This window comes from Hyla sarda, chromosome 3, assembly GCF_029499605.1.
Source record: "Hyla sarda isolate aHylSar1 chromosome 3, aHylSar1.hap1, whole genome shotgun sequence".
In the NCBI taxonomy this organism is placed as follows: domain Eukaryota; kingdom Metazoa; phylum Chordata; class Amphibia; order Anura; family Hylidae; genus Hyla; species Hyla sarda.
Window position 1 is genome coordinate 281,373,006 of NC_079191.1, and position 15,731 is coordinate 281,388,736.

Genomic DNA, 15,731 nt, shown 5'->3' on the forward strand with positions numbered 1-15,731 from the left:
TTCTGTCACCAGTTGATCTAAACAAAAAAGGTTTTCCACAGCAGTACCCGTTTAATGGGAGATTTATTTTGGTAAAAGTTGAAGCAGTTGTACAAAAAAGCTGTGGAGAAAGAAAAGGATTTGGGGAATTAGATGGAGGATTTAGAAGGTCTAAACACAGCTATGGTTGACATAGTCTATTTAATAGAAGGAAGTTTAGCTGACCTGTCATTGCCCAGTGTAAACAGTCCATTTACATGTTACATCTTCTAAGCAGGAATTAATACATTGGTTTTTTGTTTTTCTTTTTTTTTCTTTTAGGGGAGGATGTTGGATATGTGGCCAGTGAGATCACAATGAGTGATGAAGAACGGATTCAGCTTATGATGATGGTGAAGGAAAAAATGATCACTATTGAGGAAGCGCTGGCAAGGGTAGGATTTAATGTCCTCATCTGTTCAGTGTTTTCCACAGTTATGTCGACTATGCACTCCTTTTCTATGGTGGCTCCTTTATTGCATTACTTTTGATTGATTGTAGTAAATAATCGGAATACCTCCAGTAATATGCAAAGGTGTGGCCTTATGGCATTAACCTCTTGCCGCAAATATACGTTCATTAATGTCCATTTGCGGCTCCCGAGGTATGAGGCGCTCTCAGCAGGTGAGTGCGCATCATGCCCGGCAGGTCCCGGTTGCTATAAGCAACCAGGACCCACAGCTAATGCGGGCTGATGACGATCGGGCTGATGTCCGGCATTAACCCTTTAAACGTGGCGATCAAACTTGATCGCTGCATCTAAAACGAAAGTAAACATTGCCGGTTATCTCAGTGGTGCTGTTTGGGACCGCCACGGGGAAATCAGCTTGCAGGACACGAGGAGGATCCCTACCTGCCTCCTTGCTGTCCGATCACCGAATGACTGCTCCGTGCCGGAGATCCAGGCAGGAGCAGTAGAGCGGTATTAACACTGATCAATGCCATGCTATTGCATGGCAGTGATCAGTGTAAGAAATCAGTGTGTGCAATGTTATAGTCCCCTATGGGAGCTATAACATTGCAAAAAAAAAAGGGAAAATAAAGTGTTAATAAATGGGATTTAACCCCTTCCCTAATAAAAGTTTAAATCACCCCCCTTTTGGACCACCATATGGACCTACAGAATAAATATAAGGTGCAATTTTTACCCAAAAAACTGCACTGCGTAGAAACAGAAGCCGCTAAAAATTACAAAATGGCTTTTTTTTCTGGTTTTGCCGTAGAATTTTGTGGTGAAATTATTAATGGTATTACAAAGTAAAATTGTTGGCGCAAATAACAAGCCCTCATATGGATTTTTAGGTGGAAAATTGAAAGTGTTATGATTTTTAGAAGGTGAGGAGGAAAAAACTAAAGTGCAAAAAATGAAAAATCGCCAAAGAGGGAAGGGGTTTAAGGTTTATTATTCATATATGTTTAGACTAAAGAAGTTTAATATAAATGGGAATTCCTTTTTTTTTTTCTTTTTTACATCAAGGTAAATTGTCTGAATTCTTATTGCTACCTCTCATTTTCTTCTTTACATGCAATATAGTTACTAAGAGGACAGGATTGACATAAGACAGTCTGTAGGTAATAGATGACAGAAAAGTAATTTATGTTATTAAATCGCCATGTCTATGGTTTCCATTTTTAAATGAAAGGGTAGTACAACCATATCTATCACACAACAGATATCTGTGGCGTCAGAGGTCTCCATTGATTTATGATGGCCATGTTTTTATTGTTCTGTGTTCATCAGAATCTGTGATGCAGAAGTTAACAGAGCCCTAGGGCCTGTTCACACTGAGAATTTTTGCCAAGAATTTCCACCTCGAAATTCAAAGTAAAACCCACTTTGCAGCATTCTTTGATTGCTGTCAATGGAGTTCTGCAGCAGAATTTACACAGCGAAAATTTTGCTGATGAATTTCCACCAAAAATAAAAAATATGTTCACTATTTTGGAGGAATTCCAAGCCGGCTGCATTGCAGTCAATAGTGACGACACAGGTCCGCACATTCCTAGTGGCAGCAGCACTGAGTATCTCTGCCCAGAATGTGTTCGGGTGGAAATTCTCAGTGTGATATTATAATGACCAAGGGGATTTCTAGGGCAGGTTTTGTAGAGCCAGAAAACTAGTGCAGACAAGAACTGCGGCTGTGTCCCATAGTAACTGTTTTGAAACAAAATAAAAACTGGTCCGAGACTGGATTATGATGAAGACCACCCCAATGAAGAGATGATTTCTTATGCAAGATTAAGATAAAAGGACAGTTGAAGAAATACATGTGTTATTTAATTTAAAAAAACACAGAGAATGTGAGCGCTGAGAAGTCTCAAACACTTGCCCAGATTTTTGATTTTCAACTTATTAATGTGCAGTTCACACCAAAAAACGGATTGACGTGGACCTAAATAAGAGCATTTACTTGGCGCACATATAGAGAAAGAGGATTCACAGAATTACAGATGTCCCTTCGTAGTCTGATTTAAGCTCAGTAGACCATTTGCACAGAAAGCTGAACTTTTTTTGTTTGTTTTCATTTAACTGTGTGCTAAACCCACAAATATGCTGTTTCCACATGTGGAGTTAAGCTGTTTTTTGTGATAAGGGCCTCCAAGAACTAGTGTTTTAGTTCATTATCATAATGCCAGTACATTCATTTCAGCTATAGCTAATTGTCTTGGGGGGGGGGGGGGGGGTTGACATCAGAATTGTTTTAGGGGTTGTGTAGGCTTAGAATAAAAGAAAGTAGATGAAACTCACCTGCCCAAGCCTCTGCCGATGCTGGTCTCCTGGGTTCACACTGATCTGTGCTTCTGGATGCATGCCTCTACACACCAGTAAGACCTGCTCAACCAATATCTGGCTGCGGCGAGTCACAAATACAACTTTTCATTTGATATTTGTTTAATCACTTCCCGCTCAATAATGTGTGATGAAATGGTATTGGATACAAAGAAACAAATTGTTGGCCCAGATTTACTAAAACTGTCTAATTCTTGGACAGATTAAACTTAGACTAGACAGACTTCAGCAGTTGCAAATTTATAAATCACCCTAATACACTTTTATAAATCTGGTGCATTAAAGAGTGACTGACTATGTTTAACGAAACTATAAGGGCTTGTTCACATTGCCATTGGGCTTTGGTATATGGAGCTCCATTGGCTAGTCCGTTGGAATTAGGGGAGTTGAGCAGAGGAAAAAAAAAATGTGAATGTCCTATTTTTTTAATATCGGATCCATGACAGCCTCCATTTAAGTCAATGGAATCTGTCGGGACCCAGAAGTATCAGTTGTGCCCTAAACTGTTTCGGGTCCATTCTGCGCAAAAAAAAGCTAATGGACCCAGTGTGGGAGTGAGCACACCAGCAATGTAAGCAATGGGAATTTGTCGCACATGGTGCAAAAGTATTTAAAGTGTACCTGTCGTCAACAAAAACTTTTTATATAATATAGATAATAACATTATATGTATATTTGTAATATACATTGGTTAAAAAATGTGTATATTTTTGGGTGAAAAAATTCTGTCACTACAGCTATTTCCCGTGTGTCTCATTGGGGAGTCCAAATACAGGAAGTGAGGGTGGACAAGCAGGGCTTTGTGCAGGCTCCTGGCTTGTGAAGCCCGTAGCATGTCACAGAGCTCCGCTCGTCCACCCTTACTTCCTGTATTTGTACTCCTGCAGGGACAAAAATATAAAAAAAAAATGTAACCAAGGTCTATAACAAATATACATGAAAGATTATTATCTACATTATATAAAACGTTTTTGTTGATGACCGGTACACTTTAAAGGGTTTGTAAAACTCATGATAAATGTTCCACAGTTTTAGTAAGACAGTTTTTTGGGCAAATTGTGCCTGACGTAGCCCAGATTGATCAATAATTGTACTCCCATAGCAACCATCCACAACTCATTTTTCAAATTACTTGGGTAAAATGAAAGCTGAGCTCTGAATGGTTGTTATGGACATAAGACACTTTTTGCCCACAGACAGATTGATAAATCTGATCCATTGTGTTTTTGACTTTTCATTTTTACTATAATATAATATATATTTGGGTTTTCTTGATTACTGCATTCAATCAGTGACCTCAGTGATCTTGTGTGTAAAAGCTGTACGCCTCATAGCATTTTATGTTCTCTTTATTTATATGCTATTTGGATTTTTGCCAGCAAGTTCTGCTTCTTAACCTCACTTAACTATGCTTCTTAACCTCACTTCTTAGTTTTAGCAATGACTATTTCAGAGATGGAAAAAGTTCACAGAATTCTCCCAAACTATTGCTGGAAGTGTCGTGCAGTTACATTGTACTATGTCATTGTGTTCCTCTTTTCAGCTGAAGGAGTATGAGTCGCAGAATAAGACACAAGGGTCCCAAGATTCAGCAGATTGGGCTGATGGGTCATATCCACCCTGTGACGAGTCTTCCAATTGTAATGTGAGTGTATTGGTTGTATGTATGCGTTGTCTTGCTGACAATTGTCTGGTATGATGTGAAAAACACTACAGTTTAATGTCATGTCACAAACTAGTACTAGTTCTAGTTCCTACTATATTTGGTTTTAAAGGGATTAAATTGTTTTTACAAGCATTCCTGGCAGGTTCAAAAAGGAAAAAGCAGCATACTTACTTGCCCTGATTCCCTACAGTTGCCTGTTCTTGCTCCTGATGGTATGTCTATTGAGATGACCAGCATGCTCAGCTAATCATTGGCCCCAATGATTGGCTGACCGGACAGTTCCTGCAGGGTTGGCATCCAGACGGAAGCAGAAAGAGGCTGAGAACACAAGGTAATCAGAGTCTTTAGAACAACAATGGTGGGGGTTCTGGGCAAGTGGGTAGACTTTGTTATTTTTGCACCACCTGGGGCCCTTTGTAAAAACTAAATGTAAGAATTGATATGCCATAAATGGCTGATACTATATTAGATTTAAGAACTGTAATAGGGTCTAGTTAATGTAAAACAGTGGAAAAAAATATCTGCCCAGGGTCAGCACAACATTTTTTTTAGGATGTTTATGAATTTTTTTTATTTGAAAAAGAGGAATTGGGGACTAAGAATACATTTATTTTCTATGCGCTTTTTTTTTTTTTTTTTCCTTTTTCTAACTATAAAGACTGTGAAATCAAAAGAATTTTGGAGATGAACATACCCTTTTTACTAGAAGTTTAAAGGTAACCATACACACTGGATTATTGTCAGCCATAGACATAGGTTTGTTCCTGAGTTCCTTTTTGACATGCACATTTGGCTAGGTTGGAAGTATATGATTGTGAGTAGGGTTGAGTGGCTTCAAGACACTCATGTGGATATTAGAAAACAAAAAGATTGAACATGTAAAATCTATACAGAGGTTTTCTCCAAACAACCACCTATGGCACTGGCTGACCTAGTAGACATTAGACTCTAGTTGTAATTTTAGAAGATCCATACGCATCAGGAAAATACACCCAGTTATGTCCTGATAATATACCTATGGTGAGAAATGGTTGTTCAAAACAACTGGAAAGTTTATCTGTTGTAAAGGTACCCCACCCTACATTGAATTGAGAGTTTGTATTTACATGCAATTGTATGTTCGTATTTACTCTTTTGAGAAAAAATATTTGGCTCAGTAGGGTTTTAAAGGTTTCTGATTATTGCAATTGTCCATTAGATGGAAACCGTCCTTCCTCAGTAGATATTTGTAGCTCCCACAGGTTTGTCAAACAGAAATTAATTTAAATGTAACGTTGCAAGTCATTTTTGGGAGCACTGCTGTAGTGGTGGAACTTCACTTACAGTACGGGGGCGGGGGCATTCTATTCACTCAACTGCAGTTTTTGTTAAGGGATTTTGTAATGTCTGAGGCTGGGTTGATATAGAAAAGTGCTGTAAATCTGTGTTATATGTCAGCATACACACAGAGAGATATGACGACTAATTACACGGCAGGCCCGTTCACTTTATTTGATGGAATATTTTTTTTTTAAGGATATAAGTGTGGTCTGCCAGTCTGGTGATGTATACCACAGTTATCCAGCACTTTTCTACTGTGAACCTAGTTTTATCTGTGAAGTGCGCAATGGATCTGCATGGCTTGTTAAATGCACAGCACTATTTATCTCTTTTCAAAAAACATATCCTTTATTGTTTGTTTAACCTAGTGTAATACCCTTACCCACCTAACAGCCTTGTTCTTCGCTTCTTTCTACATTGCTCCTTCCTCCGTCTTTTATGCTTTTTTACTCCTGAGTATAATTTAGTGGGTTTTTTGTTATTTTTTTACTTTATTCCACCTGATATGTTACTATAGGAACATGGCTAAAAAGGTTACTCTATTTGACAGATCCTTTACTTGTTTAGGGTTCATTCACATCACGTTTTGTGCCTCTGTGGCACTGATCCTTCAAGACTAGTTCCAAAATCGGCTGCTGACATATCCATACTCTTATTGGCCCAGACCCCACTTAAATCCAGTGACCCAAACTGAGTCACCTGGTGATGTTCGAGTAATTTTCCGACTGTATCAGACTTTTGGCTCAGACTGAAAAATTTACGTGTAGGTCTCGGTTGATTTATTTTGTAGCTTTGCAGCCACTTGCAAAATCTAGCAACATATCCACCCTGTGTTAATGTACAGGGGGGGCCATTTATATGGATACACCTTAATAAAATGGGAATGGTTGGTGATATTAACTTCCTGTTTGTGGCACATTAGTATATATGAGGGGGGAAACTTTTCAAGATGGGTGGTGACCATGGCGGCCATTTTGAAGTCGGCCATTTTGAATACTTTTGAATACAGAAACTTGTAAATAACTCATGAAAGAATAAAGTTATGTTAAAACCAAGCACATCATTGTTTTTCTAGTGAAATTCCCAACAAGTGTCACATGACCCTCACATGTGTCACATGACCCTCTTCCTATTGAAAAAACAAAAGTTGGATTCAAAATGGCCGACTTCAAAATGGCCGCCATGGTCACCACCCATCTTGGAAAGTTTCCCCCCTCACATATACTAATGTGCCACAAACAGGAAGTTAATATCACCAACCATTCCCATTTTATTAAGGTGTATCCATATAAATGGCCCACTCAGTATTACTAGTCTGTGGTCCTTTAATTGCTCACATTTTTTATCTTGTCACCTTGTTCACCCGGATACGTGGTCTGGTTCCGGAGATCCAGGCCATATACAGGCACCATTGCAAATCCCCCCTGCGCAATGGAGGTGCAAGCCAGGATACAGAGCTTCCCTGCTGCCATCCTCTCTGCTCTCATATGTCCACCCACCTTGTGCTGGTATGAGCGAAGGGTCTGTGAATATGTATGAGGCAAGCAGACATGAATATTAAGGAAAGGGTAACTCTCACATTCTTCATTATCATTCTTCAGGAGACAGTCTCTAGTGTAGGATATATACTATAGTTTTACCCAGCAGCGGTAGTTAACAGGAACCATTACAATTTCAGCAATTCCCTAATATTTTCTTCAAAAAGTGTAACTACACCTTGAATTGGAATAGGGGAGAAATTTGTCAGCTTTGAGAAGACACTGATGTAATCTTGATGTGATGTGACAATGACCTCAGCATTCACAGATGACCACTTCTACTTGATGAATCTTTTTTTTCCTGTGGTTTCGGAGTAACATTCAGGAGGGAAATCTTTGGTGAATGAAGCCTAAATGACACTTGCCAACTTTTATTAGCTCCTTCCACAATTCTGGCAGTGGTTTCTGTAAAGTCCCATTACCTATTGCTAGTGACATGGTCAGTTAATGAGATACTGGGACTTTTTGCTGAAGACGTAAGCATGAACAGATGAACCAAGCAATCATTGCTGGTGGCATTATGCCTTTGGCATAGAAAAGCTAAAATGATTTCATTGGTAATTCCATTTTGCAATAAGTGCATAATACAGTCGCTGTAGTATGTGCAGATGTTTCGCTTGCTGCTTTACTCTAGAACATCTGATGTCTCTGAAAGGTTTCAGGGAAAATATTTCCTGTTGAAGTGGATTACAGTTAAAACACTCTTGGGGACAGAAAACATATGTTCTTAAACATGTTTTCATACCAAGTTTCTGGTCTACAAAATGAAATTCCATGGGAACGGTGAAAGAATGGAGTAGAGAGTTATTAGCATTAGTTTGTGTTGAAACCTATAGCCTGTATTTACATAGACTTCCATTTAATGGGAATAATTGTGGTTTTTTTTTCAGTGTTTTCTATACAGCATCCATTCTTAGATACTGTACTGCAGCGTATTGAGTTATTAAAGTTCTGTACTATACAACCTTAGGTACCATATTTTCCCCTAGAGGCAATGCTTCTGCAACAAAATTGTGTGTGTACTGAAAACAATTACCGTATATACTCGAGTATAAGCCGACCCGAATATAAGCCGTGGCCCCTAATTTCACCCCAAAAACCCAGGAAAAGTTATTGACTCGAGTATAAGCCTAGGGTGGGAAATACATAATCCCCCCTGTCATCATCCAGACCCCCGTCATTACCACCCTCATCATCATCACCTTGTCATCATCCCCCCCTTCATCATCATCACCTGTCATCATCCCCCCCTTCATCATTACCCTGTCATCATCCCCCCTCATCATCCCCCTCTTCATCATTACCATGTCATCATCCCCCCCATTCATCATTACCCTGTCATCATCCCCTCCTTCATCATTACCCTGTCATCATCCTCCCCTTCATCATTACGCTGTCATCATCCCACACCACCCCCTTCATCATCACCGCTTGTCAATGTCTGATTTAACAGTGGTCTTCAACCTGCGGACCTCCAGATGTTCCAAAACTACAACTCCCAGCACGGATGGCTGTCCGGGCATGCTGAGAGTTGTAGTTTTGAAACATCTGGAGGTCTGCAGGTTGAAGACCACTGCCCGGGCCTTCGCCATCATCCAGCCCCCCATCCCCCTTTAGTTTTGTACTCCGCTCGGCGGGACGTTCGGGTGAGCTGGTCCGGGCCATCTGTGCTGCAGGACCGTCCGGTGGGGAGGAATAGTCGTTCCGGGCTGTTGATCTTCACCGGGGGGGGGGGCCTCTTCTCCGCGCTTCGCGCTCGGCCCCGGAGTAATGACGTTGCCTTGACGATGATGCACAGGGACGCAACCTCCCTGTGCGACGTCATCAAGGCAACGTCATTATTCCGGGCCCGAAGCACGGAGAAGAGGCCCCCCCGGTGAAGATGGACAGCCCGGAACGACTATCCCTCCCCACCGGATGCTCCTGCAGCACAGATGGCCCGGACCAGCTCACCCGAACGTCCCGCCGAGCAGAAGTGAGTACAAAACTAAATGGGGGATGGGGGGCTGGATGATGGCGAAGGCCCGGGCAGTGGTCTTCAACCTGCAGACCTCCAGATGTTTCAAAACTACAACTCCCATGCTGGGAGTTGTAGTTTTGAAACATCTGGAGGTCCGCAGGTTGAAGACCACTGAGGGCGGAGAGTTCACTCGAGTATAAGCCGAGGGGGGTGTTTTCAGCCCGAAAAATCGTGCTGAAAAACTCGGCTTATACTCGAGTATATACGGGAAGACACCATACAGTTCACCTTCTTAAAGAGGTGTACCCACCTTACTAACTATATCTCTGTGTGTAATGCATAAACATTTAAAATACATAAATATATTAAATACAACTTTGTAACTGTTTTCATTAAATACACTGGTTCTTTAGATATATCTTCTTTTCTCTCTCTCTCTCCCCCCCCCCAGTGTTGTTAGCTCTTTGCCTAGGTTTCTGACAACCTCCTTGCGGTAGGAGCAGTGGCCAGCTGTGGCATTACTCCCTGCTGAATATAAGGGCCAGCTGTCAGGGATCTTGGGAAAGCACATTTGCTGTCTCACTTTATTCAAGAACAGGGGATCATCAAAATTGCTCTTACCATGTCTTGTAATGATTTCCTTTTCTGCAGTAACCAGGGCGGAGCTGCAAGGCTAAAATCTTCTGATGCTGCTAGGATTGGTATCTGTAGCAGCATTGGGAGCACAGATACAAGGGCCAGCATCAGTGACATCTGCAGCTGGCTCAGAGTATGAAAAAAATAAGTAAAAGCCCACCAACCAGAAATCTAGGAAAAGTGCGAAGGACAGCCACGTCAGCAATGTAATCAGGAGAGTTAAGACAACCCCTTTAAGGCTCTATAATTATATGAAGCCGTGTTATATCATCTTATGTAAGCCTTAGATTTTTGGGTTAACTCTTGTATGAAAAGGTTAACTGTTTCCTTGATCACATCTCAACATGTGAAGACTGGCAAACATCTGCAGATAGATGTAACTGTGGTCAAAGTCAAAGCTTGACGTGAGGGACAAATGAAAAGTTTGTCAACTTGTAGCTGTTATTTGGCTACAATTTAATACAGTTCACGCTGTCCTGGTCTTAATGGTTGCCGACAAAAGGAGACATAAAATAGGCGTGATAGTTAGAGAAGACCGAACATTCTTGATGGTTGCAAAGACACAAAGTGATACAGGACACTATCCCCTATTCATGGGATAGAGAATAACTAGGTGATCAGTGGGGGTTCGACCTCTGGGACCCTGACAATCATCAGAACAGGTAAGAAATGTCCCTGGAAATTAAAGAAGTTGGTCGGAGGGCCTGAACTCTATTTATCATTTATAGATTAGCACTAGGCAGTGTTCAGCCTTTTTACCAGCATTGTAAGCATTCCTACCAGCATTGTGGTAAAGTTTGTGAGCGCCACAGCACTAAGCCAACACTTGCACGTCCTAACTGCAAGCTAGCAGCCAAGAATACTACCATTCTTGCTACCTCTCCATTACACTACCAAGGCCTGACTGCACTGCAGCAGACTGTGGCCTGCTATTTAACTGTTACCTGGTAATAAAAGGGATACTCAAATAATAACAATCAGTTCTCATTGTCCTCTACTGGTAAAATAGTCAGTGAATACAAGGAATTTAAAATCATATGAGCTGCTCCAGTTTTCACCCACAAATCTTTCCCATCATAAGAGTTGGTCTGTACTTGGTTGCTATTACTTCCCTGGGGACTAGTATGTATGTTTTTCACCTGCTATTCTGCAGGCGTCCTACTCGCTCTGAGTAGTGAGACAGCAGATACACAGTAGTGCCGTTATCACTTTACATAGTGAGTCTGGTTACAGTACATAAGCCCAATCTGTGCTGCTGGGTTATGTGACAATTCTATATGGCATTCTGGCACAATTTACACCAAAAAACTGGCTTTGATGCCGTGGGACACATTTATTATATATTTTCAACATTTTCTGCATTTGACAAAGGGTATGTGTGGCTTTGACAAAAAAAGGGTGTGGTTTTACCATAAGAGATGTAGCTTAATTCTGGTACAGTTTAAAGGGGTACTTAATTTCCCCAGCATTCGGAACATTTTGTTCAGAACGCTGTGTGCGGTCACATGACACCCCTCGTGGCGTCATGCCCCACCCCCTCAATGCAAGTCTAAGACTTGCATTGAGGGGGTGTGGTGTGACATCATGAGGGCAGCGGCCATTACGTCACGACCCCCGCCGCCCGCACCCACCGCTCTATACAAACGCCTGGTGCGGCACAGAGATCGTGGGGGTCCCAGCTGCGGACATCTACTGTATCCTTTGGATAGGGGATAAGATGTCTAGGGGCGGAGTACCTCTTTAAGCCTACTCATAGTTGGTCCAAACTTAGACCATATAGTCAAAAGATTGAATGGCATGAGCCACTGTTATTCATCTGATGCATTTTTCAAGTAAATCTGGGTATGTAATGAACTTTACCTTTTCTTTTTATATTTGTGTATTTAGTTTTTTAATTGTAAGCTTGAAAGATTGACCTAATAATTGCTGTTTTGGTAGTTGTAGTAAGTTGCCTCTTTTTTGTAATCATTTTCAGAAATTGGATGTTTCAAACACTGTTATCTGAACCTAGAGTTATAGGCATTATCAGAGATTCTCAGTAAATACAACATGAAATGTCATTTTGTTATAGCCCCACGGGGTCTCCATTATCAGTAAGCCCAATGCAATCAGACTTGTCATTTTATTTTCCCTATTTTGTGGGGGGGGGTGGGGGGGGGGGGTCACATGTATTTGCCATAACAGGAAATATATTGTAAAGCAGACAAAGTTTTACAATTATAGAATATTCTGTCCAGTAGAATTTACTATTCTCTTGTTGCTTGCTTGGGGGACCTTTTCTTTGTCTTGGGGGCATTTAAAGGGTCAAAGCCCATTTTTGTCCTGTAGGATCTGTGTTCCTCTAAAATTCCATAGACAGCAATTAAGGCTTTGGAGGCCAGCAAGAGGTTAGCTAGCCTTCGTCAGTGAAAACAGGGATTGTTTGCCATATACAACACTCCCTTTTTCCTTGTGGTGAATAGAAGATTTGCTTAAAGCTGATGACTTCTGCCTTTTTTTCACAAGCTGCACAGCTCTGAGAGGATACGGGGAATTGGTCTGAGAGCAGAAGGCAGCTAATTGAGTCCAGCATCCTCTCCTCCTCACTCCCCCTCCCTCAGACTAATAGCTGCGGCTCACAAACCTTTTATGTGTCTGATAATATAACTTGGAAAAGAAGTCGCGTGTGCAGGATTGCAGTCACATGTTGGTCGCTTTCAAGAAGTGCTCAATCACAGGACCAAGAATTAAGAGTTCAGTAACAATTGAACTCCGTCCTAAATGCCGAAGCTGGTAAGTTCTTCGGACCCTGGAGTAGGCAGGATTGACATAGTTGTTACTCTGCAATACTCTTCTGTCCTCATTGTGATGAATGCGGCTTTGATTTTAGTTTTGGACTTGTCTGCTGGATAAATTCCTTCTGTCTTTTTTTCCCTGTGAGAACTTTTTTATCTGAACATTCAATGTACTTGAATAGTCATTTTTATACACACTCCTCTTTCCGTCAATAATTGTTTCTGCAAAAGTAGATAAAGTATGAAAATGTGTATTTAGATTGTATCTTGACTGTCATAGCTTGTCAGTAGTCACTGTGTTGTACAATATTTAGAGAAAATGAATTATAGTTGTATGTATATGCTGTATGTATAGGACATCCTATACTTGTTTTTGTTTGTATGTTGCTATACTGTTGAATACTTCTCTTTTCTGAATATGTTGAGCGTTATCAACACTTAAATATCTAGAGCTTTAACTGATCTGCTTGTTCCTCATAAGAAGTCTGTGTATTGTGTTCTCTAGTGACTAGATACTGCCTATTATCTTACAGGAAAGATACAAAACCCCCCACTGGCTTTCTGCATGTTTATCACAGCATGTCAGGTATTTAGTAACACTTTCTGGGTAATAGAACTTCCTTTTCTTTGTCTATTGGGCCAAATGTTTTTCCAGAGAATCTTCGGCTCAACAAAGTTGGCCAAAGTATTCTTGTGATGTCATCTATCTTGTGTATAATCTCATATATAACATGAAATCCTCATTTTAGTTTTTTACCAAATTTTTAAGCTTTGGGAAAATGTTGTCTTCCTACACAACACCAAATGGGACATATTGTTATAAATGGGTATTTTTGCAATAATACTATAAAATCAAATTTTTTTTTTTAAAGGATTCTTGAATTATGTTGCCTTTTTAACAGGAGTATTTAAGAAAAATATTATTGTCTGCTGTATGCTCCACGGGAAGTTAATTTCTTTTAAACTTTATTTTCTGTCTGACCACTGTTCTCTCTGCTGACACCTCTGTCCATGTCAGGAACTGTCCAGAGCAGGATAGGTTTGCTATGGGGATTTGCTCCTGGACAGTTCCTGACATAGACAGAGGTGTCATCAGAGAGCACTGTGGTTAAACAGAAAGGAAATTCAAAAAGAAAAGAACTTCCTCTTGAACATACAGCAACTGAGAAGTACTGGAAGGGTTAAGATTTTTAAATAGCAGTAATTTACAAATATGTTTAACTTTCTGGCACCAGTGGATTAAAAAAAAAAATATTCCCACCAGAGTACCCCTTTAATGCAATTTTGGACAACATGAATGAAGTTGGTTCTGAATATGTGCTAGATGTCTTTAGCGTAAGTAGATACAAGAGGTCAGCGCTTAAATTTGTCCTAAAGCCCAGCTATAGTGATAATCTAAGATCATATTGAAGTGACAGATGTTAATGTATGACATTGTTTAAATGAATATATCTTGTAAAAATGGGAAATTTCCAAGTGACATACAGTGTAAAACTATGTGTATACACATTTAAAATCTTCATTTTTTGGAACAAAATGGCAATCTCCGACTGTTTTTGTTGGATTGATGATTTTCTCACGGAAGTTTTACATGTTGCTTTGTCAAAAGACCATGCTTTAGGAGACTGATTACAGTTACAGGCATGCACTCCAGGACTGTTCCTGGACAAGGATATAAAAGGATGTGATGGTTCTTTAAAGCTGCAGTTATAGTGTAGATGAGTTCTAAATTACTTGATTTGGTATTGCTTATCTTAACTGTATGCTACACAATATGTGTTGAAACCAAAGTTTTTGGGCACCAGGAGTTTTATTTTTTTTTGCTATACTCACTTCCTAGGTCATTGCTGGCTTCATTCTTTTCTATAGATGTGTAAATATAAATATGACTTTAATCTGTCACTAGTAACAAATGTTAATTCAGTTCTAGGGCATACTCTGTAGACATGTCTATTAGACATTTTAAGAACACACTGCACTTTCACTCTTGTGTAACATAGGCTGTGATCACACCGCGTTTTTGCAGTACAGTTCCCGTATCAGGTTTTTTATTTAAAAAAAAAAAAAAAAAATGGATTCCTCAAAACCGGACTAGACTGTATCAAAACGTGTGTACACATTTTAATCTGTATACGGTTTGAAAAATGATGTCCGGTTGCATACGTTTTTTAAGAAAAAAAGTATACGTTTTTAACTTTTCATTCCATTATGAATAAAGTTTCACTTGTTTGATTGAAATTCCAAGAAAAAAACTGTGCAAAGTCTAAAATCGTATGGTGAAAACCGAATGGAACCGTACGCACATACAGTTCTGTACGGTTCCCATTGACTCCCATGTAAAAAAAAAAAGAAAACCTACACGTTTCAATACGGTTTTTCACCCGAACCAATAACTGTGGTAGGCTACGGTTTTGGGTACGGGAAAAAAAATGACAAAACTGTACAGAATGAAAAACGGACACAACCTGATGTATCTTTTGGCATACGGTTTTCAATAGAGAGTCAATGCATACGGTTTTCAATACGGTTCCGTACGGTTTTCAAATTGAAAAGGTATACAGGAACTGTATTGCAAAAACGGGGTGTCAACCCAGCCATACTCTCTCTACTACTTTATTTGTATCCCCACAATGCAGCAGCATTTCCTGGTTGGGCTGTTGTATACTGGATATGACTTATCCCCTAAGTCATCAGTGACCTCCACCTATAACCCCCTCATGATTGGCTATACAAGAGGGATCACTTCTTACAATGCATAATGGAAATACCCGATCCTTCTATTCTCTAAAATGGCAGCAACTATTTTAAAGCGTACCTGTCAGATCACCCAAAAAAAAAAAAAAAAACTGTTATATGTTGCTCAGTATCTCATCCTGATCATGAGGGAGCCGATCACAGCAGCTTTAGGTCTGCAGACCTGTCAATCATGAAGTGGGTCCATGATGTAGGTGATGACAAGTGGACACAGCCAGGCTGGTATGTTTCCCAGGAGGCAAGGAGGCAGTTTTTTGACTGGCGTTTTCAGTAT

General features: G+C 40.2%; 1 protein-coding gene across 6 annotated transcripts in view; it reads left to right on the forward strand.

Annotated features, from left to right (window-relative positions):
* SASH1 (SAM and SH3 domain containing 1) overlaps positions 1-15,731 on the forward strand; it is a 200,434-nt gene that overhangs the window by 106,181 nt on the left and 78,522 nt on the right. For 3 of the 6 annotated variants that reach the window (XM_056566754.1, XM_056566757.1, XM_056566755.1), the window contains exons 7-8: positions 301-413; positions 4,353-4,454. In XM_056566754.1, coding sequence (XP_056422729.1) covers positions 301-413; positions 4,353-4,454 — 215 coding nt within the window. Of the gene's footprint in view, positions 1-300; positions 414-4,352; positions 4,455-12,408; positions 12,702-13,236; positions 13,290-15,731 lie in introns of those variants that run through there. The other 3 variants (XM_056566758.1, XM_056566756.1, XM_056566759.1) reach the window with 3 other exon arrangements.